The sequence below is a fragment of the Panthera pardus genome, unplaced genomic scaffold, assembly GCF_024362965.1.
Source record: "Panthera pardus isolate Hobbes unplaced genomic scaffold, ASM2436296v1 HiC_scaffold_10, whole genome shotgun sequence".
Lineage (NCBI taxonomy): Eukaryota > Metazoa > Chordata > Mammalia > Carnivora > Felidae > Panthera > Panthera pardus.
The window spans coordinates 9,342,997-9,366,071 of record NW_026526655.1 but is presented as its reverse complement, the minus strand read 5'-3'; the positions used below and the strand labels follow the sequence as shown (position 1 = coordinate 9,366,071).

General features: G+C 44.4%; 1 protein-coding gene across 2 annotated transcripts in view; it reads left to right on the top strand.

The window, feature by feature from the left end:
• FBXO36 (F-box protein 36) overlaps window positions 1–20,817 on the top strand; it is an 86,148-nt gene extending 65,331 nt beyond the window's left edge. The window contains exons 3-5 of one of the 2 annotated variants that reach the window (XM_019445677.2): window positions 5,794–5,966; window positions 15,227–15,353; window positions 20,279–20,387. In XM_019445677.2, coding sequence (XP_019301222.1) covers window positions 5,794–5,966; window positions 15,227–15,353; window positions 20,279–20,328 — 350 coding nt within the window. In that variant the 3' untranslated portion in view covers window positions 20,329–20,387. Of the gene's footprint in view, window positions 1–5,793; window positions 5,967–15,226; window positions 15,354–20,278 lie in introns of both variants that reach the window. The other variant, XM_019445676.2, reaches the window with a different exon arrangement.
• The last annotated feature ends 2,258 nt before the right edge of the window (window positions 20,818–23,075 follow it).

Genomic DNA, 23,075 nt, shown 5'->3' with positions numbered 1-23,075 from the left:
TTATGGCCATTTTCAGTGATTCTTTGTGCCAATATAAACAAATTCATATACATATGTGTTTGTATCCCCTTACTTGTTATACAAATGGTAGCGTTCTACCCCTACCGTTTCCACCAGTATATCCTGGAGATCACTTCATGCCTCTAGAGATCTTCCTCCCCCTCCTCTTCCTTCTTCTTTTCTTTCACAGCTGCATAGTATTTCTTTGTGTGAATGCACCAGAATCCTAGTGATGAAATCTTGGGTTCTTTCCAATCTTGTGATAATACGAAGAGTGCCAAAATGCATAACCTTGTGCATGGGTTGTTTCATATTTAGGCAATATGTTTGTGAGATTACTGGGTCAAAAGACAAATGCGTATTAAGTCATCACTTTGAATTAATTGTTGCTGGTATACAGAGAAGCGATGCTGACCATTTTCAGTAGAATTCCTTTTTTTGTTTTACTTTTTTTTCTAAATGTTTATTTATTTTTGAGAGCGAGAGAGAGAGAGCAAGAGAGCACAGAGCCCGACGTGGGGCTCGAACTCACAAACTGCGAGATCGTGACCTGAGCCGAAGTCGGACGCTTAACCGACTGAGCCACCCAGGTGCCCCTAGAATTTCTTTTTTTTTTAATGTTTATTTAATTTGAGAGAGAGCGAGAGCAAGAGATGGTAAAGGAGAGGGGCAGAGAGAGAGGGAGAAAGAGAATCCCAAGCAGGCTCCTTGCTGTCGGCACAGAGCCCAACGTGAGGCTTGTTCTCATGAACTGTGGGATCATGACCTGAGCTGAAATCAAGAGTTGGATGCTTAACTGACAGAGCCACCCAGGTGCCCCAATTTTCTAAGAGTTTTTATTCATAAATAGGGGTTAGAACTAACGAAATAATTTTTCTGTATTTTTGAGATGATCATTTTTCCTCCTATTTGTTTATATGGTGAATTATATTAAATAGTCTTCCAAAGTTATTGCATCCTTGGATTATCCTGGGATTAACTATCCTGGTCACAATTTATCTATTTATTTTATATATTGATAGATTGAATTTCCTAGCATTTTATTTAGAATTTTTGCCATGTATGCTCCTAAGTGATTTTCCAGATGCAAATTTTCTTCTTGCCTACCATCATTTCTAGTTTAAGCAACCTCATAATGTGAGTTGGGGGTTTCCTTCTACTTCTATTCTTTGGGACAAACTACCTAAGATATGGATTGTCTGTTCTCTGGGAGTTTATTAAAGGCTCACAAGCAGTGTAGATCTGAAGCTTTGCTTGACGGTTTTCCTCTTTAATCCAATCAGTGGTTTCAAAGTTTTTACTGGTTATAGTCTCTCAGGTTTTCTTTTTCTTCTTGAGTCAGAATTGATAAATTATATATTTCTGAGGGGTTGTCCAGTAGGTCTGATTTTATGTTAGTTAGTGTAACAATATTTCTAAGTCCCTGTTGTAGCCAATTCTTCATGAGTCTTGGGCTTCACCTCCTGGGCTCTTGGTTCCATCGTCTGAGCCATCTTCCTTGTCCACAAAAGATAACCCATCTTTGCAGGTTTTGTTTTCTCAGCCTACTTCCTGCTGATAGGAATTTGAGAGTCCAAAGTCTTTTTCCTTTTCCACTGCCTCTGACCTTTCCAGTTCAAGCTGGCAGGCGGTGTTTCTACCAGTAGAATTCTCTTAAAACTTCATGTGTTGTCTATTGCTGTTACTGGGGTTCACTCCATTAAACAAAACCACACCTACACACCTTTGTTGTTTTTTTTGTTTGTTTGTTTGTTTGTTTTTATTTTTATTTATTTATTTATTAAAAAAAAATTTTAACGTTTATTTATTTTTGAGACAGAGAGAGACAAAGCATGAACAGGGGAGGGGCAGAGAGAGAGGGAGACACAGAATCTGAAACAGGCTCCAGGCTCTGAGCTGTCAGCACAGAGCCCGACGCAGGGCTCGAACTCACGGACCATGAGATCATGACCTGAGCCGAAGTCAGACGCTTAACCAACCAAGACACCCAGGCGCCCCTGTTTTTGTTTTTAGATAAGCCCTTCTTTAACTTGGTTTCTGTGCTTGCCTCCTGAGTGGCAATACCCTTCAGCTTTTTGAAATCTCTAAAATTTGACTGAATGGTTTTTAACAAAGCATTTTCCAGCCACGCCCTCAGCTTCATCTTCAGACCATATTTTCCTGAGATTTTTCCAAATTTGACTTTTGCCTGGGAGGCGTTCCTTAATTTTTTTTTTTTAATTTTTATTATTTTTGTTTGTTTCTTTTTTTTAAAATTTAAATTAAAATTATTTTTTTAAATTTACATCCAAATTAGGTAGCATATAGTGCAACAATGCTTTCAGGAGTAGATTCCTTAGTGCCCCTTACCCATTTAGCCCATCTCCCCTCCCGCAACCCCTCCAGTAACCCTCAGTTTGTTCTCCATATTTATGAGTCTCTTCTGTTTTGTCCCCCTCCCTGTTTTTATATTATTTTTGCTTCCCTTCCCTTATGTTCATCTGTTTTGTGTCTTAAAGTCCTCATATGAATGAAGTCATCTGATTTTTGTCTTTCTCTGACTAATTTCACTTAGCATAATACCCTCCAGTTCCATCCACGTAGTTGCAAATGGCAAGATTCATTCCTTTTGACTGCCGAGTAATACTCCATCATTTATTTATACCACACCTCCTTTATCCATTCATCCATCGATGGACATTTGGGCTCTTTCCATGCTTTGGCTATTGTTGATATAGGGGTGCATGTGTCCCTTCAAAACAGCACACCTGTATCCCTTGGATAAATGCCTAGTAGTACAATTGCTGGGTCGTAGGGTAGTTCTATTTTTAGTTTTTTGAGGAACCTCGATACTGTTTTCCAGAGTGGCTGCACCAGCTTGCATTCCCAAGGCATTCCTTAATTTTAGCATTGTTTGCCATCTGACGAGGCACAGAATATTCTGGACCAGCAAATCCTGGCAGCTTTGTAAGAAACCTTCTTTAGCTTCTCTCTTTGCTCTCACATTTTACTTTAAGCAGCAAGAAGAAATCAGACAGCATGTTCAACACCTTGCTTGGAAATCTACATAGCTGAATCACATCTCCTTAAGTCTGTTTCCTGCTTTGCATATCTCAGTAGGCAATAATGTAACTGAACTTTCTGCCACTACATGACAAGGATCTGTCCTCCAGTTTTTAATAATATGTTCTTCACTTTCCTTTAAACTCTTGCCTATAAAGCCTCCTCAGAGTCCATCAAGCCTCTACTGACAGCTATTAATTAATTAATTATACTATTTATTGAAAGCTCTTCATCCTTGGACTTAACACCCTCCTCAAACTCATTCGGAGTTTCTGTACAATTGCCAATTTCAAAGCTACTCCCACATCGTGGGTTTCCATTATGGCACCACAACACTTGGAGGCACCCAAATTTTTATTGTCTGTTGTTGTGTAACAAATTACCCTGAAACTTAATTGGTTAAAACAATAATAAATGTTTATTAACTCAAACGGTTTCTGTGGGTCAGGAATTTGAGAGCAGCTTAGCTCCATCGTGCGATTCAGGGTCTTGTATGGTGTCGTGTGGAGCCTCGGTCATCTGAAGGCTCGACTGGGGCTTGAGGCTCGAATCCCTTGAGGACTCACATAGATGGCTGACAAATAAGTGGTGGTTGTAGCTGGGAAGTGTCCATTTCTTTCCCCATGGGCCTGTCCAGAACACTGCTGAGCATTGTTAGCAAATGGCAGTTGGCTTCTCCCAGGGTGAGTGATCCCAGAGGCAGCAGCAAGACAGAATGCCCTCTGTCTTTTACGACCAAGACTTGGAATGTCATTCATACACTATCCTATTGGTTACATAGGTCACCTCTAATTCAGTGTGGGAGGGAGTTACAGAAAAATGAGTCTAAGAGAAGAGAATCTGTGGCGCCACCTTGGAGGCTGGTCGCCACATAGTCCAACATGAAGACAGCGATTTTGCTTTTCAAAATGGATTTTGTTTTACTTTTTTGTTGTTGTTGTTATTTCGAAAGAAATAAATGTTGGTTACATACAACCGAACACAAATACTTTTATATATCATTTTGTATATCCTTCTTAATTATACATTTTAGAGTATAAATACTTTTATATATCCTAAAATACTGGTATATATCCTTTTCTAGTTTTTACATTTTGAGGACTTTACTGGTAGAGAATTCCTAAAGTAAATCTGAGTCTTCATTGAACATGTTTTCCTGGCATTGTAAAACGGACAAACATCTCCAGTTATATTAAGGGATGTTTTATTGCACTCAGGGCTTCTCTTCTCCCTCCAATAAGTAAGCACCACTTTTTCCTCTTATTCTGCTGGTGGGCTAGGAGTTGTCCACAATAACTAGCCTTTAGAGTTGACGGGGCTGCTTTTCCCTGAGGAAAGCCCTTGGACTTTCGAAGTGCCTTGAATTGGAACCACTTGGGATTCAGAAGCAACTAAAACCCTTAATGCCCTAGAGTGCTTGACTGACCAGTTCGGGAGAGAAATCACATATGCCTGGCTCTTCCAAGTTGCACAGTTAGAGTTTTTGCATAAATACGGTCCACACCTTACATCCATTCTGAAATCGGAGACCCATCAACCAGTTGAATCAGTTCTGCCAACTCCTACAGGGGGCCCAGTGTTCCTGACAGCTCCATCCCGCTTGCTCCAGGAGGAATGTTCCAGGCTGAGGAAGGAAGGTGGTCCCCCAAATCTTGGGTATTTAGTCTCATGTAGAGTAGAGAGTTCTCTGTCTTTGAAGAACAGGTCTCTAGAAAGGCTAGTCATAGCGGTGCTTTCAGAGTCCGAATGGAAAACATGAGCCTCAGGAAACCAAAAACGTCCCTGCTTTGGGATCCCTGGAATCCACATGCTTATTCCATCATCACAATGTTTTCCTCTCTTGTATAAGGAGGTAGCGTGCTTTCCTTCCTTCTTCCCTTCCTTCCTCCCTAGATTTAAAAGAATTACACTGGTCATACAGGTTTATTGTAGAAATATTAGAAAACACAAATAAACAAAAGGAAGCGAAGTGAAAGTCACCATCCAGATTTAACCACGTTAAAATTTGAATATATATCCTTCCAAACATTGAAGGTTTCTCAGGGTTAAAAAAAGAACCAAGCTAGTACTTTCTTGCACTGAACATGCTTAGGTAGGACCATTATGCGGGCTGATTCTTTGTGAACTTTTCCCTAACTTGGAAATGACTGAAAAAGTATACAAAATATTAGGCAAAAGTTAACACAATTTTCATGAAATAGCCACCTATTTTCCTCTTTCTATTTTTTTCCCCCTATTATGTAAAGATGAGGATGAAAGAAGGTAAAGAGGAAAGAAGAAAGTTTGGTGGAGAAACACGTTTAACAATGAGAGAAGAAAAATCAACTCAAATGAAGGATATTAACATGTTTCAGGCCAATCAGGGGAGAGGGAGGGTGGCAGAAAACCCACGTGGACCAGCATCTTTGCCCAGTCAGGGATGAGGCTAAGGAAGGCACTGAGACTAGTTAAGTCAGCTGTCTGAATTGGTGCTGATGAAATCAAGGGATGCAGTTCATCACTGCGGTCAACAGTGAGTGTCCCTCGAAGGTTCTGATCTCACCGCGGGGACAGCAGTGGAAACGAATGTCTCACAAAGGCATATCACGAGTCCCAGGGGCAGCTTGGTGACAGTAGGAATGACTTGGTCTAATCCAACATTACCCCCCGGGGGGAAGAATGCCCTAAAGCCCGTCTCACTGATACAGGTCGTGGTTTTTACCTGACTGCACATGATAACCTTGTTGGTTTGTTGGTTTCTTTGAATTGCAGTTCAAATTGCCTTAATATTTGGTGCAAGAGTATTAGACTATGTCTTCAATTTATGTGAAGGTAAATTTGACTTCCTTGAACGGCTCTCAGACAATTTGCTCCTGAGTATCATTTCTTATCTGGATCTTGAAGATATTGCCAGGCTTTCTCAAACATCACGCAGATTTGCAAAGGTAACAGATAATTATTTTGTGTCTATAAAGGTTTTTCCTTGTGCTTCCTCAAAGTTTTAATTTTTTCTTTCTTTTCTCTTTATTCTTCCTTTCCTTTCCTTTCCTTTCCTTTCCTTTCCTTTCCTTTCCTTTGCTTTGCTTTCCTTTCCTTTGCTTTCCTTTCCTTTGCTTTCCTTTCCTTTGCTTTCCTTTCCTTTCCTTTCCTTTCCTTTCCTTTCCTTTCCTTCCCTTCCCTCCCCTTCCTTTCCTTCCTTCCTCCCTTCCTCCCTTCCTCCCTTCCTTCCTTCCTCCCTTCCTCCCTTCCTTCCTTCCTTCCTTCCTTCCTTCCTTCCTTCCTTCCTTCCTTCTTCTCTTTTTAAACATAGCAGTGGTTTATTGTTTGCATTTATTTTAGCAAGCATTTGTTGAATACTTAATCATGAGCACTGTTTTAAGCACAGAGGCAGCAGAGGTGAAAAAACATTATTCCTGCCCTCCAGAAATTTACAGTCTAATAGGAGAGATCCAAACAAATACAAATTATTACAATTTAGTGTCAACAGTTCAACAAGGGATGCGTGTATGAGGTACAAAGACAGTGCAAAGTCATTTCCTCTGCCAGGCTTCACAGAAAGGGTTATTTTATCTGGGTTTTCAGGAGGAAAATAAGAGTTCACCAGGTGGTCTGGAAGACTAGGGGCATTTCAGGTCAAGGGGCATTCCAAGTTCAGGCAGAGGCATGGCCACATGAAAGAATAAGGTAAGTAGTGGCTGCCCCTTATGTACCTCCATTTCTTCCACTAACCGTCCTTTGCAGAATTATCTATGCACGGTGTGGATGGTTTCGGAGAATTGTTCTTCATGATGTTCTCATGAACAGGTTCTTCAGCCTGTTCTCCATGCCCCAGGCTGACCAAATGGACTCTCTCACTACTCTGAATCCTCAGCAGAATGACACGCGATCAGAAGACACACTTGGTGCAATGTCGGGGCCTTGATGCAACCATTATTGGTTCCTCTCCCTGGATCCTGGAAGGTGCCTTGGTTCCTGCCCCTTTAGCTCTTCTTACTCATACTGTCCTTCCATTAAATCCTTTTTCGGCTGAAATTAATCAGCCAAAATTTCTTCTTGAAATGGAAGAAACCTAGCTTAGTGTTTAGTTACAATATACTGGGGCACAATGACCATTTATAAAAGAGCATGCAACGTTTCCCAGATGACTTAAATCATAATCTTTTTTTTAAGACAGTATTCATCTATTTTTATTTTATTTTATTGTATCTTATTTTATTTTACTTTGTTTCATTTCGTTTCATCTCATTTCTATTTTATTTTATTTTATTTTATTTTATTTTATTTTATTTTATTAAATAGGCTCCACACCCAATGTGGGGCTTGAACTCAGGACCCTGAGATCAAGAGCTGCATGCTCTACTGACTGAGCCAGCCAGGCACCCCTAAATCATAATAATCTTATTATCTAGAGAGCCAATGCTTTTTTCACAATCATGCCATAATATTTCTTGATTTTCATATATTAATTTAAAATAATATGTTTGATATTATTTGATGTATCCCCTTTGAGAATAAAAGCATATATTTTTTACTGGGTTTTCCCCCTAAAAATGGAGAGCCAGAAGCAAGTGTTAGAGCAGTCACTGTATATTTTTTTGCCATTAAAAAGTGTATTAACGTGAAGGTCGGCTGCTGATAAGAAGCTGATTATTCATACTTTCGGTGCAGAAGAATTTAAAATACATAAAATATACTAGTGGGGATCTATGGAAAGCTTTTGCTAGGGCCTGCGCTTGTTCCTGAAATGAAATGGAAGAATTTGACAGAAAATGGCAGCAACTGCAGTGTCTTCTGGAATTATTCCTTGTGCTGAGCACCTGTCGTCCTTCTAGGTTTTCTCACTTCCACTCTCGATTACTCTCCCTCTCAGTGTCCTGCCATTATTTCAGTGCGGTCTTGGAAATACCCTCCGTAATTTACCTGCTGCTCTAAAGTAAGGCTTTTCTAGGTTGCTGATTTCAGCTCTCAGTATCCTTGCAGAGCAGAATTATTAGGAGACGGAGCCTGGTCCAAGGCTGCTGCTGTTTTTCTTTCCAAGCAATATTCACCACTCATTTCTATCTTCGGTCTACATTTTATCTGGACACCATTTACTTACTTTTCACTTGCATTTAGAAACGATTTTTATTTACCTGTTTGTCCTATCATTTATTTACTACATTATCTTATTAGTGAAAAGAAAAAACCTTCCTTTTCCAATTCCTGCGGACAAATTTATTAGCAAGTTATTTGTGACTGCGTCCAACCCTTTCCTCTGATCTCGGGGAGGGAGGTGTTCCTCTCTTGTGCGAGGCCCGGGCCACCTGCCACCTGGCTCCAAAGTCCAACCTGGGGAACTTCAGTCTGTCGCTCATCTCCTTTCTCTTCTGTGTTGTTGCTGCTGTTTTTAAAAGTATTTTCTGTTTATAAATAATTTTAGATCTGTAAGTGTCGCAAAGGCAATACAGAGGGTTCGCATATGCTAACATCTTACGTAACTGGGACATTTATCAAAACTAAAGCAATTAATATTGATATAATACTGTTATGGGATAGCCATAGACTTTATTCGTATTTCATCGTTTTTTCCACTAATGTTCTTTTGCCGTTCCAGGATCCAGTCTGGGATACTATGTTGCATTTAGTTCCTATCTTGAAATCTTTCTTTCAATTGTTTTTTCCTCTCGGTGCATTAATTTTCTCAAATCAGTCTTCATCCTGCAGAAACCAAAAACTCTTGACTCTATTTGTAGCCAATCTCTTTCCTCTCCTCCTTGGGAAAACAAAACAAAACAGTTTACAGAACAATTCACCCTCAGCGAACTAGCGTCATCAATAGAAGTGAGATTGTATAATCCATGATGAAATGAGAACAGTAAGTAAATGAGATATGAAGAGCTGGTTATCAGGCTAAATTTATTCCATTTAAATGATCATCCTTTATTGGAGGTTAGGCCTTCCTATCCTGGGGAGAGTTAAAATGCCCCCCCCCCTTTTTTTGTATTAAATAGTGACCTTAAAACGTGATCATTTTAACAAATTATCCTTATTGGAAAAATAAAAAAATTGGCTACCTTATTTTGGTTCTTAATTTTGTTTCTAGAAATTTCACTGGTCTTCCAGCAGGCTAAGTATTCCAAATGCCACTAGTCCACGGTCACCCTACCTCGTCGTCTGTTCCCTCCTCTATCCGTGCCTCCTAAATATCCCTGGCCTCGTTCACAGTAACCCTCTCCTTGTCGCATCTAAAGGACCTATTTCGGGCCTTCCTCTTCCTGACCCATCTCTGCTTCCAGGATTCTCTGCTGGGTTTTCTCGTGGCCATCCCTTCACTGGCCTGTCTTCCATGCGTGGCCGTAAAATGCACTCCAGTCATGTCACTATCCTGCTTGGTGACCCTTAGTGACTTCCCGTCATTTCCTGAACGAGGTCCAGACTTTTAGCTGCCACATCAGGCAATGGTGCCCTGGCCTTGCCTCCTGCCCATGGCCCCAACCAGGTAAATTACTTGCAGCTCTCTTGCGCGCTGTTCCCTCTTCCAGGAAAGTCCTCCTTCGGACCCACCACTCTTAACAGCCACCATCTGCTCTTGCTCTGATTCCATGTTGACCCAACCACAGGGCTTCCGTGGGTACGCACCTGAAAGTCTGGCTGCCGGATGATTATATTTCTCAGGGTAAAACAAGGGGCATCCTCTGGGAGCTTGGCTAACACGAGCACACCCCTGAGGGGTAAATCCGAGGCCAGGGGGTATGGGAAGGTCAGCCCGAGGGCCAGCCCTGGGATTGCTAGGAGCTCATTTAAGGTCATGCTGCCACAGGGGGCCTGCCTGGGGGCCTGCTGGCTTGCCCCAGGTGGCACCAGACCTTGACGGTATCCTTTTTCTGCAGCTGCAGCAGATTAGACCCAAAGAACGTCCCCCTCAGCTAGATGAGACACTGAAGCCCAGACAGCAAGCACAGGGACAATGGTGACCGGTATATTCATCTTGGTTGTGCCTCGGGAACAGTTACAGGCTCCCTATGACCGTGATTCCCAAGTCTGCCAAGTAGGCGAGGCACCTAGGGAGCAGGTGAAAATAGAGGGGCTAGGCCCACACCCCGAGGGGGGGGGTAGGCGGGTCTGAGGTGGACCCAGCATCCGTGCTCTTGATGTGTTTGCTTATATTTACAGCAGCCCAATTCTGAGTTCAGTCCAAGAATTTGACCGGCTGATATTAAAATGGTACATATAGGAGCACCTGGGTGGCTCAGTTGGTTGAGCCTCCGACTTCAGCTCAGGTCATGATCTCACAGTTCATGAGTTCGAGCCCACATCGCTGCTGTTAGCCCAGAGCCTGCTTCAGATCCTCTGTCCCCTTCTCTCTCTACCCCTCCCCAACTCGAGCTCCCCCCCACACACCCAAAAGATAAATAAAACATTAAAAAAGCTACAGATAAAAGGTCTCTAAAAGGCTGGAAGTTAGGGGGGGGTGGGTGGGTGGGGTATTTTCCTATCTTTACTGTGTACAGGTATTGTGGGGTGTTTTGCTTCGATTATTATGCAAGAAGAATCTTAAGTGATTATGGCTCATTACACTATTCATTTCTATTTGTAATTCACTCTTTTCCCTTATTGGAGTACTTTTAGAGTAGGATGAGAGTATAGGGAAGTATAAAAGTAAACAGTCCTGGCTGCTTTCTGCTCAAAACCGAGTGTGGTGGTGTCCTGACAGACAGCTGGGTTCTGTTCTTCGATCAGCCACTTCCCACTATGAGGCTTGGGCAGCACCCTTATCCTTTCAGAGCCTTAATTTCCCCCTTTGTAAAAGGAGAGGTCTTAACCAGTTAAGCCCTGGGATCCCTTTCAACTTTCAGATAGCATCGTGTGTGTTAAGTTCATGCACCACCGCCAGGGGGAGCTAACTCCACGATTAGCTGTGCCTTGGATCAAAGCCCCTGGAACCATAGTCAAGATGTAGACCTTGTGTTTTTCAGCCTGGCATCTCCCAAGCTAAGAGCCCCAGGGTTTGGGAGGCTTAGATGAGGGTATTTTGCAGACTAATTTGTTGTATAAGACAAATCGTAAATATTTCCAATATAAAATATGAGTCACGAATGGAGTTACACTGGTGGAGATTTCAGCTCTCTTTTGAGAATTCTTTTCCTTTCCTCCAAACCTCATAGTTTTCTCCCATAATCTTCATTATAGGAGACACACTCAGATATCCTGGAATGTGTCGTGTTGGTAATGGGGTAGTCATCCTCGTGTGAGAGTTCAAATCTTTTAAAGGAGGATCAGAGGATCCGTTTTGTTTTGTTATTATTAAGACATTTTCTGAGAGTTTCCCTTTGTCGTTTGTGTTTAGAATATGTTGTGATCTGAGTTGGGAAATCAGACCTGGAGGGACTGTTGAAGATAGGATGACAAATGACGAATATCAAAATGTTTGGGGGGCTGTCACTATCATGTGTGAATGTGTAACCATTTTTGCTTCGATGTTTATGCAAGAAGAATCTTAAGTGATTATGGCTCCTTATACTATTCATTTCTATTTGTAATTCACTCTTTTCCCTTATTGGAGTACTTTTAGAGTAGGATGAGAGTATAGGGAAGTATAAAAGTAAAAAATCCCGGCTGCTTTCTGCTCATAACCAAGTGTGATGGTGTCCTGACGTAGAGGTAATGCTGACCCGTTTTCCCCTTCCCAGAAGGAAGTTAGGACGCACGAACGCAAACAGGACAGAGCCAAGGCCAGGCCCGGAGTGGTGCCAGTGGGATGCTTGGCTGCCTGGGGCTGGGGGCAGAGTGGGGAGTACGTGGCTGGGTATGCGCCAGGTGGACTGAAATGGTGGCCGCCGGTAGGCAGACAAATCAGGGGCACTCATAGTTTCCCTCTGGGTGGCTGTGGAATGCTGCTGGGGTGGGTCCCAGGGTGCTCAGCGTGGGTTGTGACTTGTGAGGGGCAGGTAGAGATGGTGGTGGCGACAGGCAGAGCAGGAGTGTGTCCAGGGCAGGGGCAGACACAGAACATACGTTGTGTCTGGGGATGCCTGGCAATCGCTCAGGCCTTCCTCCCAGAGACAAGGGAGGCAGCTGGGCTTCCCCACCCACCATGTTCTCCACAAGGTTTGGGGCTTCAGCCCTTCGATGTCGTGCTACTCACACCGTGTCTAAGCCCACGAGTTAGGGGGTGAAGGCTATTGCTCTCCTGACCTCCTGCTAGCCAGAGCTGGCTGCTCACGGGACCATCTGGGATGACAGCACTGTGCCCAATGAAAGAATGGGTGGGTCCAGTTCTCTTCAGTTTGGTTTCAATGATCTGGAGGGAGAGAACATTCTAGAACTTGTTCCGAAAGGATGGTCAGTTTGGCCTTGTTAGTTTCATTCCAGCATTAGCACAGAGGATATTGTAAGGACTTAATTGTGAATCTGTCTTCTGTAGTATTCTCTTAGTATTCCTCATGCCTGGCAAATAGAGGTTCTGAAGAAACGTCTGCATAGACGGAGAGAGGATAGATAGATGCTTTGGTTCTTCAGATCCTTAAGTTTATCTAAGTGACTGATTGGAAGAAAAAGAACATTTTTCTCTGGCCTTAATTTCTGTGAACAGGAATTAATTAATCATATTATTCATTGTCCATAAATAGGTAGTTCCTTCTCTGGTCTTAATTTCTATGAACGGGAATTAATTAATCACATTATTCATTGTCCATAAATAGGTGGTTCCTTGATGTCTCTGGATTCGTATTTGACTTCTCATTCTTCCATTCTGTGAACTGATGGTCTTTCTTGGTTTTCCCCAGACTCCCAACCATGGCTGAACTGTCTACCCAGTGGTAGCTAAATGCTTGCGGGGCCTCTTCCTAGTGTCTTTTTTTTTTTTTTTTAATTTTTAATGTTTATTTATTTTTTGAGAGAGAGAGAGTAAGCTCCAGTGGGGGAGGGGGAGAGAGAGAGAGGGAGAGAATCCCAAGCAGTCTCTGCAACGTGAGTGCAGAGCCCAATGCAGGGCTCTAACTCATGAACTGTGAGATCATGGCCTGAGCCAAAACCAAGAGTCAGATGCTTAACCAACCGAGCCACCCAGACATCCCTCTTAGTGTCTTCTGAGAAATGGGTGAGGTAGCAGGCCGTTCTGTCTCCCTTTCCTGCTCGTTAATTATATATATCTCATGTGCTTTACATATGTTATTCCTTTTAAAAAAAAAACATTTTTTTAATGTTTATTTATTTTTGAGAGAGAGAGAGAGAGAGACAGAGTGAGAGTAGGGGACAGACAAAGAGAGAGGGAGACACAGAATCTGAAGCAGGTTCCAGGCTCTGAGCTTTCAGCACAGAGACCGATGAGAGGCTCGAACTCATGAGCTATGAGATCATGACCTGAGCCGAAGTCAGACTCTTAACTGACTGAGCCACCCAGGCGCCCCACAAATGTTAGTCCTAATCTGCACTAAAAGTTTAGTATCATTTCCATAGAATCATAACTGTCATTTACTGAGTGCCTGCTATGTGCTAAGCACCAAATACGTAATTCGATGTAATCCTTAAGCAGCCCTGTGAGGTGGATGGCAGAGACTATCTCGTCCTGACTTTATAGAGAAGGAAACAGAGGTTCAGATAAAGTCCACGGCTGGGGAGCAGTGGAGCCGGGTACTGTACCTGGGAAATCTTACCCCAAAGCTGTTGTGCTAAAATCACTTCATTCTGCTTCTTAGATGACCAAGCACAAGGCTGGATGTGGAGACAGGCTCAGAGCAATTAAGTATTACGTCCAGGTTTGGTTAATTATTAAGTGGCAGGGCCAGAATTCAAATCAACTACGTTCACTAGTCGTCCGCTTCAGTACCTGAAAAGCATAAAGAAAAAGAGTCTGCCTTTTATAAAATTGGAGATAAGTATGGGAATGTGTTTCTTCCCTCCGTAGATAGGAACTACAGCGGGTAGGTACAACAATGACAGACCATCGTTTTGAAAGAGTTTTCTTCCTCCGGCCACATGGAAGCATCCATTGGCAGCAACGTGTAAATGGGGTTCCTCCCCATCTTAAGATACGTGTCCGAGTTTTTGGTCCGGTCTATTTCAAAGTCTTCGTTATCCTTTCCGCCGTGTTACCTATACGACTGTGAACACTTGGTTTTCTTTTCCATGTAGCTTTATATATTTGTCTATGAGTCATTCCCAATGACCACGTTCACCATCACGGAATTTAAACTAACGGAAGGGAAGATGTCAGAAGGTAGCTTGAGCCCCGTACCAGTTTATTATTTAACTGATGGGATTACATGAAGTGATTCTGTTTTGGGTGAGTTTCTCTGTGAGAAGGGACCCATCGTTATCTTGTGAAGGACTCAAAGCTCATAGCCATCCTTAAACTCCAATTAGATAGCATAGGCCAAATATACTAAAAATCTCAAGAGCTTTGTGCAATAGTGATGTTAGCATAAGACTAAGTTCTAGATTGTGACTTGGGATAACACACAACCTCCAAACCCCAGTGGCTTAACACAATAATAGCTGTTTTTTTTTTTCATCCACAATTCTTACCCACTGTGGGTCTATGGTCTTTATGCTCTGCACAAAGTCCCTCAGGCACTCAGGCTTAGAGAGAACCCGACCATCTCCTACTGCGCCATCTGAAATGCGAGGTCTCCTCAGACAATATGGAAGAGAAGAGGTTCGTGCACTATGTTGTTAACGCTTTTTTGAAAAGATTTTATTTCTAAGTAATCTCTACACCCCACCCGGGGCTCAAACTCACAATCCTGAGATCAAGAGTTGCACGCTCCACCGACTGAGCCAGGCAGGCGCCCCTCACGTGCTACGTTCTGAAATTTTGCAGCCCCCTGACTGCCAGGAACAGGGAAGTGTGGGAGAACAGGTGCAATACTCGCATAGCCCCCCTAGCTGTGCGGCGAACCAGCTATCCAGGGTAGACGAGGGCGCACCTCCAGATTCGTCTATCCCAAGGCAGGATCGTGAGAGTGTGGTGTCTTGAACACAGTTCCCTGCTTTAACGTCGTCAATACGAGACGCAAGAGGCCTTCCAACTTTCGCTTATTATCTTTTCTGTGTTTCTCGGGACCCTATTCCGTGAGCATGGGTCTGGCATCAAGAACCGACTCAGAACCAAAGACTACATTCTACTTATAAGATATATAAAATACCCTTTGTCTAAGAAACTGAGTGTCTTAGTCTCTTTTACCCTCCAAGATGTCTATTTTACAGCCTCTTCTCTCTCCCCAAGTCTCCTTCATCCTCGCTCTTGGCTGATTTTGTGGCTTCTTATTTCACGGAGAAGTTAGAAGCCGTCACCAGGGATCCGTTGTTCCCTCCCCAGCTCTACCCTCTGCTCCGTGAGCTTCCTGTTACAGGTGAGAAGTTCTCCCTCTTATTACCTACACCCACACTTCCACTTGTGCATCTCAACTCCTCTGTTCAACTACTTTGCTCGCGCGGCTGTCTTTTTTTATCCTCTGTCGCTAGTCTTATCCTCTCTACTGGATCATTCCCATCAGCACAGAAATTAGAAAGAGAAAATGCCTTGACCTGATTCCCTGTTCTGCCGTCCAAGCAAAATTCCCTCAAAAGAGTGTCTGTACTTGCTATAGCCGCTTCCTCTCCTCTTCTTTCTTGAACTCGCTAGCCAGGCGTTCATCCCCACTGTGCCATTGAAACGGCTCGTGTCGAGGTTGCCGTTGTCCCTGATCTTGCAAAAACACCAGCCAGTCTCAAGTTCCGACCTTTTCAACAGCATCTGACCCCCTGGATTGCTATCCGGGTTTTCTTCCTTATTCTCAGTCTCCCTTGCTGAAAAATTTTCTATTTTTTGACTGCTTAATGTTGGAATGTCCTAGACATTGGGCATTTTCTCTATGGTCACACCTACATGATAGCATCTGATCCCAGGGCTTTAAATAGTATTTACCTATTGATAATTTTCTTTATTTTTAAATGTTTTTATTTATTTTGAGGGAGACAGAGAGAGAGAGACAGAGAGAGACAGAGAACATGCATACAAGCATGGGCAGGAGAGGGGCAGAGAGAGAGGGAGAGAGAGAATCCCACGCAGGCTCCGTGCTCTGAGTGCAGAGCCCATCACAGAGCTTGAACCCACAAACCCTGAGATCATGACCTGAGCTGAAATAAGAACGAGATGCTTAACCAACGGAGCCACCCAGGCGCCCCTACATATTGATAATTTTCAAATATATGTTTCCAGTCCAGGTTGCCCCCTTGAACTCCTTACTTTTATGTCTAATTGCATGCTCCACACTTACACCTAGATGTAGTATAGACATCTCAGATCTGACACGTCAAAACCAGACTTCTTGATGTCCCTCCACACACACCTGTTTACCAATTCTGCCTCTCCCACAGTGTTATTTTCTCGGTCATTGGCAACACCGTTCACCCAGCTGCTTAAGCCAAAGAGCTCATCATTAGTTCTTCTCTTTCCTCTACTCATTGAATTTGTTCACGAGTCTCATGAACTCTACCTTCAAAATATACCTACAATCGGGCCATTTCTCACCTCCTCCTTTGTCACCACCCCATTACATGCCATCGTCATGTCTTCCTAGATTTTCCAATAAGAACACAATAGATTTATTTGCGTTCCCCTGGTGGGGAGGACAGGATACCTTCTTCATTTTGTATCAGGATTATGTTAGTTCTCCAGCCGTGGAATTTACTTATATCACAGAGCTATTTTTAAAAAATATTTAATAGTATTTATGTATTTATTTATTTAATTTTTGAGAGAACGAGAGACAGACTATTAGCAGGAGAGGGGCAGAGAGAGAGAGAGAGAGAGGGAGACACAGGATCTGAAGCAGGCTCCAGGCTCTGGGCTGTCCACACAGAGCCCGACGTGGGGCCTGAACCCACGAACCGTGAGATCATGAGCTGAGCCGAAGTTGGATGCTCAACTGGCTGAGCCACCCGGGTGCCCCCATCACAGAGCTGTTGATCGTATCACTTTCCTATGTGCTGGTCAACACTATTGACATCGTGCTGATGAGCAGGAAGCAGCAGATACCTCAGATGCCTTCGTAAGGTGCGTGTACGTCAAGGACTTGGAGATGAACTGTGCAAAAACTGAGGGGCCTGCCATCTCTAGACATGACCTGAGATCCCGTGCCTTGGATCTACTTCCTGCTGTAAGCTCTTTGTGGACCATAAGCTCTACCACAGCTCTTTGTGGATCGTTTTTCGGTTTCAAGGTACATGTGCAATTTGAGTTTGCTTCTCTGTGAAGACCGAAAGCTGCCAGCGGCGAGGGGAGCCCAGCTCGTGGTCCTGACTTTGGTGTAAGCAGCAGTGCTTCTGGCTTCTCATGGTCCAGAAGATTCAGTGATGCTCAGAGGGTCTTCCGCCTACCTGGCGGTGGCCGGTCCAGATCCTTGCTGAGACCTGTGTTGTGCCTCCATAGGAAAATTATAGCTTATATCCCAGGGTTTTAGAGTACAGACAAGCATTCGTTTGGAGAAAACTGTTCTGCTTTCGAAAAACAGCCCTTGGGTTTCCTATGGGGTTGAGGCTACTGTTTTGGCTAGATGGTCAAAGTCTTGAATAGAACAAGATTTGGAGATTTGTGATGATTCCTAGGGAAGAGGTATTTGGACGGATTTCTCAGAATCAGCCAAAAGATACAGATATTTGTGTCCCATGTGACTTCTCATCAAAAGGCACTTGATGCAGAGGAAGTTTTCAGTTATTAGATGGGGAAGATGCTCTGCCCTGTGGCTGTCCGTCAGCTTGTTTCCCTGGCCACCCTAATGTTTGCTGGGTTCGTAACCAAAATGCCCAGTGGCAAGGATGGGGCCTGTGTGTGGACTCAGAAGGAGCCTCCTCTTATTAAGAGGAATCTGGCTACTGTCACAGGAGAGACTGACACTGAGCCCTCAACAGTGCTGCACTCTAGGGCGTCCAGCCGGGAACTCAGTGGCGGGTGAGTAACACCGGATTCTTCATCATCGAGGAGGCAGCCATTTATCCTCCCTGGATCCTGGTCCTATTCTAGATAGGGATCTGCTTTCCTTGCGTGCTGTGGTTCTTCAGCAGCATCGTGCGTAAACTGACTGAATGCCTTGCTTACCATCGTCGTATCCCTCACGAGATTGCTTCAGACTATTTTGCCGTAATAAATAACTTATTAAAGAAATCGACATAAAAACATATATAAGTAAGGCAATGAACACAAAATTCCTTGCTCTTGGCATATGCTCCGTCAACGATAGATCCTTCAGGGGTCCACAGGCTTCTCGCCTTTCTGTCTCCTTCGGGGAGGAGTCTTTGTGGGTGTGCCTACAGATGGGGTACGTCTGAGAGGGTCTTGAGCAGGCAACAGGAGCCCAGGCCAGCGTGCCCTGGCACCACTGGCTTAAAGGAACTCCAGGCACCTTACTGACTGTCCACCACGCCTAGCCCTTTCCACTTCCGGATTTTCACAGATGACGACCACTGAATGGAACTGATGAAAAGGGAAATCGGGTTGCCGGTTAGCTTCCCGGAGCACAGAACCGGCACAGGAAGGATGGAGTCAGGGAGTGTCTGTCACCGAGGCCCACGTGGAACCCCTCTTAGGGCACGATTTGTACAGCCAGAGTGCCTACTGTGTAGCACCAGATATCCAAGCACCTTTAAATGTTCCTATCGTGTAGACCAAAAAGCCATGGCGAATGCCAAGGTGGGTGATACTAAATAAATATAATAGAAGCTTTACCTTCGGGAAGGATTTGGGGCATGTTATGGAAGGGGTCAGGATATCTGCATGTTAACAGTGTTTAGTAGGAGGACACTGTTGAGGGTAAAAGTGCCATAAATAATGGTGCCAACCGAAAATGTCACACTAGGTAAATGTCATCATTTACCTTTGTCACAGTAAAAGCAAAATGCTGATATTTTCTGGATGATTTCTATGTTTCATGTTATAAGAACGACTACTCGGGGCGCCCGGGTGGCTCAGTCGGTTGAGCGTCAGACTTCGGCTCAGGTTTGTGGGTTCGAGCCCCTTGTAGGGCTCTGTGCTCACAGTGCAGAGCCTGGAGCCTGTTTGTAATTCTGTCTCTCTCTCTCTCTCTCTGTCTCTCTCTCTCTTTCTCTCTGCCCCTCCCCCATTTTCCCTCTGTCTCTCAAAAATAAATAAACGTTAAGAAAATTAAAAAAAAAAAAAAGTCATACTAGAAAGTCCTGGCTAAATGGAAGCTGAATTGTGGCTGCACTGAACTTGGAGGGAGGACAAAATGGCCTCACGCAGATCTTGGGCCAGAGGGGTCTTATCTGTCCTTTAGCCTCATGGCTTCCAGTTAAAGCCCCAGGCTGCAGAGGAACATCGCAGAGAAGTTTCTCCCCAGAGAATGGCTCACTGTGCCATGTGCTGGATGGGCCCAGTGAGTACACAGAATTGTGTGATTCTGGTACATGGTGTGATGTCACAGTGTGCAAAGGACTCAGAGCAAAACTTGTGGATGGGACCCTGGCATCAGGACTGGGGGCAGGTTGGCTGTCTGAGGGCTGCTTGTTCATTATGAGGCCATCTGTTACCAAGCAGCCTGCAGTAAACTAAGCCGTCAGCTGTATGAGCCCAGTGAAGAGATGGCTTAAGTGGGGGTTTAAGATGGAGGCAAGTTGGGGCGCTGGGTGGCGCAGTCAGTTAAGCGTCCGACTTCAGCTCAGGTCACCATCTCACGGCTCCTGAGTTTCAGCCCCGCATTCTGTGCTGACAGCCTAGAGCCTGGAGTCTGCTTCCGATTCTGTGTCTCCCTCTCTCTCTGCCTCTCCCCTGCTCATGCTCTCTCTCTCTCTCTCTAAAAAAAATAAATAAACACTAAAAAACATTTTTTAAATGGAGGCAAGCTTAGCAGGAGTTAGCAACGCTCCCACTCTCGAAGCTGCTGTAGCGCTTGGTGGAAGGTTGGTGGGCCATACCATTATCAGCCTGTATTGCATGGTTAATTGGAAACTGACGCTATAACGTGGTGTTTATAAATTAACTATATAACGTGGTGTATGCACTATTTCCCGCTGTCGTGTATGTTTCGTCCTAAATGAGAGCAGGGCTTGGTTTGCTCCCCGAATCAAACGCCGCCTTGTCCTTTTAAGCATTTGGGCACTTGCCTTTCCTCCAAGAGGAAAGAAAGGAGGCAAGAACTGTGTCTGGTACGTCTTCATGCTCAGGTAATGTTTCCTGCAGTGTCTTCACTGGCAGCGAGAATCGGGTAGTGATTTTGTGAGGGAATGACTTTTCCCTACCCGGGGACCGACGTAACCCACCTCTGCCTTTTTCCACCTACAGCTGTGCATGTCGGACGAGCTGTGGGAGAAGATAGTTCACTCTTGCTGTGACACCATCACACCTGACATGAGGGCCCTGGCCAAGGATATGGGCTGGAGGCAGATGTTCTTCACCAACAAGCTGCAGCTCCAGCGGCAGATCCGCAAGAGGAAACAGAAACAAGGGAGCCATAGAACCAGTCACCTTTAGGGACACATCTGCCCACCTGCAGGAGGGCCGAGAGACGGCTGTCTTTTTCTCCTGCGTCCCAATCTCTTCTGTTTCCTTCGACTGAGCACTAAGATTTCCTTCGATTTGAACTGGCTGGTTCAAGGACCCACCCGAGAAGCATACCCAGCCGGTGTTGGCCCACGGGTGCACCAAAACCCGACTCGGCAGTGCCTTACCTAAACCGCAGTCTCCTGCAGTGAGGGTCAAGTCCGTGGCCCCTGCAAAGGGCTGCATGACAGGAAGCCCTTGATACCCATAAGAAAAGAGGCTTCTGCTATACAGGAAACAAACAATAAATGATTATTAGCAGGTTTTTTTTTTCTACTACATATCTGTAGTTTTTTTCTGGCATTTGAAAGGCGTCCCGAGCTTTTGCATTTTTCCCCAATGGAGGTGGCTTTGTGTCCTCCCCCCCCAACCCCCCTCCTCCCCCAGGGAACGGGGAGTGGCAGGGGCCACGGGAGGCAGTTGGCAGTCTGGGGAGCGTAGCTGCCTTCCCAGCTCTCTTCCCCTACATTTGAATTCAGGGCCCCATCCTGTGGGCCCCGGGATGCCACGCTCCATCCCTGCGTGGGGACAACCCCAGATCTGGCCCTGCGGCGAGCCCAGCATTCTGCCTGCGGACCCCTCTCCAGAGCCCACCTTCCCAGGACTTCATGTGGTCAAATAGAGCTACCAGCTTTTCTCAGAGGGATGCTGTTTCCCCAAAGGAATGTGATGGGTAATTTACAGCCCCCTGAGCTGTCCCGAGGATGAAGTACCCCCAGATAATGACACTCTTAGCGCAAATAATCTAATGACTCCTTTTAGGTGACAGAAAAAAGTAGCTGTCAACCTCCCATCACCTTCTTCACCGTTACCATTTCTTCTTCCCTACGACCTCCACCCTAGTGCCTTGAAGAGATCATCTGTGCTGCACCTGTTCCCTGTGCAGGGGAATTTCCTGTGATGCCCCGAGACCTCCCACACGGGCTGTTCTCCACGCCTGAGTCCTTCCGAACGGCTCATGGCTGTGGCTTGGTGACACCTTCTTTCTCTCTCTCTCTCTCTCTCTCTCTCTTTTTTTTTTTTTTTTTTACCAAAACCTGTGCTAATATCAAACCAGATTTTAACTCCCATCCCTTAAAACCCACACCCATGAAACTCAGAGATTTTCCAGCAACATCTGTGAGATCAAGCGCAGTCTGCTTCCTGTCAAAGTTGTGCCTGGATTGAGTCCAGGCAAAGAGCAAAGATTTAATGGGTGAGAGACCCAGGCCTCATTCCCCACCCGGGAGAGATCTGTCAGGGTGACGCAGGTGACTGGCCGGCAGGTGACTGGCCGGCAGGCGGAGGGCACGCACTTCGTCACGGCCCCTGCAGCCTTGTTTCTCCCCGAGGTCCCTGAGGTCGCTCAGGGCCAGCTGTTTAGTGCCAGAACATAGATTAATACCACGTGTGCGCAACGACTGTGCGTGTGCACAATTTGGTATGCAACATACCTACGTAAATATAAAATTACAGCTCATTCGTCGCCGATGCAAATATGTCAACAGCTTAAGCATTGCATATCTAGTGTTTAATCAACTGACAGACCCTGAAAGCTTATGGGCGGGCACAACATTCTAGATTCAATATGAATTTGTGTTTGGAAGAACACAAATGTGGCCATTTGAAAACTCTTATTACCTACGTAAAATATAATGTAAAAATGGGCGCTGAAAGTAAATAGCAATGAAAAGGGAGTTATTCATACGTTGACTGTTGTTAGATAGGACTTTAAATAACATAGGTTACTAGATTATTCTGGGGATTATTTGCCCTAATGATTTGGGTGCCTTATTACCTGATTATAATTTTTTTTTTTTTTTGTCAACCTATAGACAGTATCACCAACCTACTATCCTGCAGGGGACCAGTTGACACATTTTGCCCCTCTTCGCCAGCCTCATTCTCCATGTTTGATCCCATGTGATGATCCCGCTGGATGGGAACAGGCAGGTCTGGTGTTGATCTCTGCCTCACTCGACAGCTTTCACATAGACAAATTAATCTGCTTTGCTTATGACACACAATCTCACAGTGAAATGCAGCATCGTATAATCTTTCCCTTTCTCACATTTTCAGTCAAAAGTGTTCCTACTCTGTTATCATTTACCGTTGTCACAGTAAAAGCAAAATGCTGATATTTTCTGGATGATTTATATGTTTCATGTTATAAGAACGACTACTTGGGGCGCCTGGGTGGCTCAGTCGGTTAAGCATCCAACTTCGGCTCAGGTCATGATCTCACGGTTTGTGAGTTCGAGCCCGGCATCGGGCTCTGTGCTGATAGCTCAGAGCCTGGGGCCTGTTTCAGATTCTGTGTCTCCCTCTCTCTCTCTGACCCTCCCCTGCTCATGCTCCGTCTCTATCAAAAATAAATAAACATTAAAAAAAAAAAAAAAGAATGACCACTTAACAACAGCAAATGTGAAAACTTATAAACAACAAAAGATAGATTTTACTTAATGACAAATTCTCTTACTGCTTTTTTCCTGAACGAGTTAGCTCGGTACTTGCATTCAACCTCACTTATGTGGAATCCAAATGATCAATTTTGGATTAT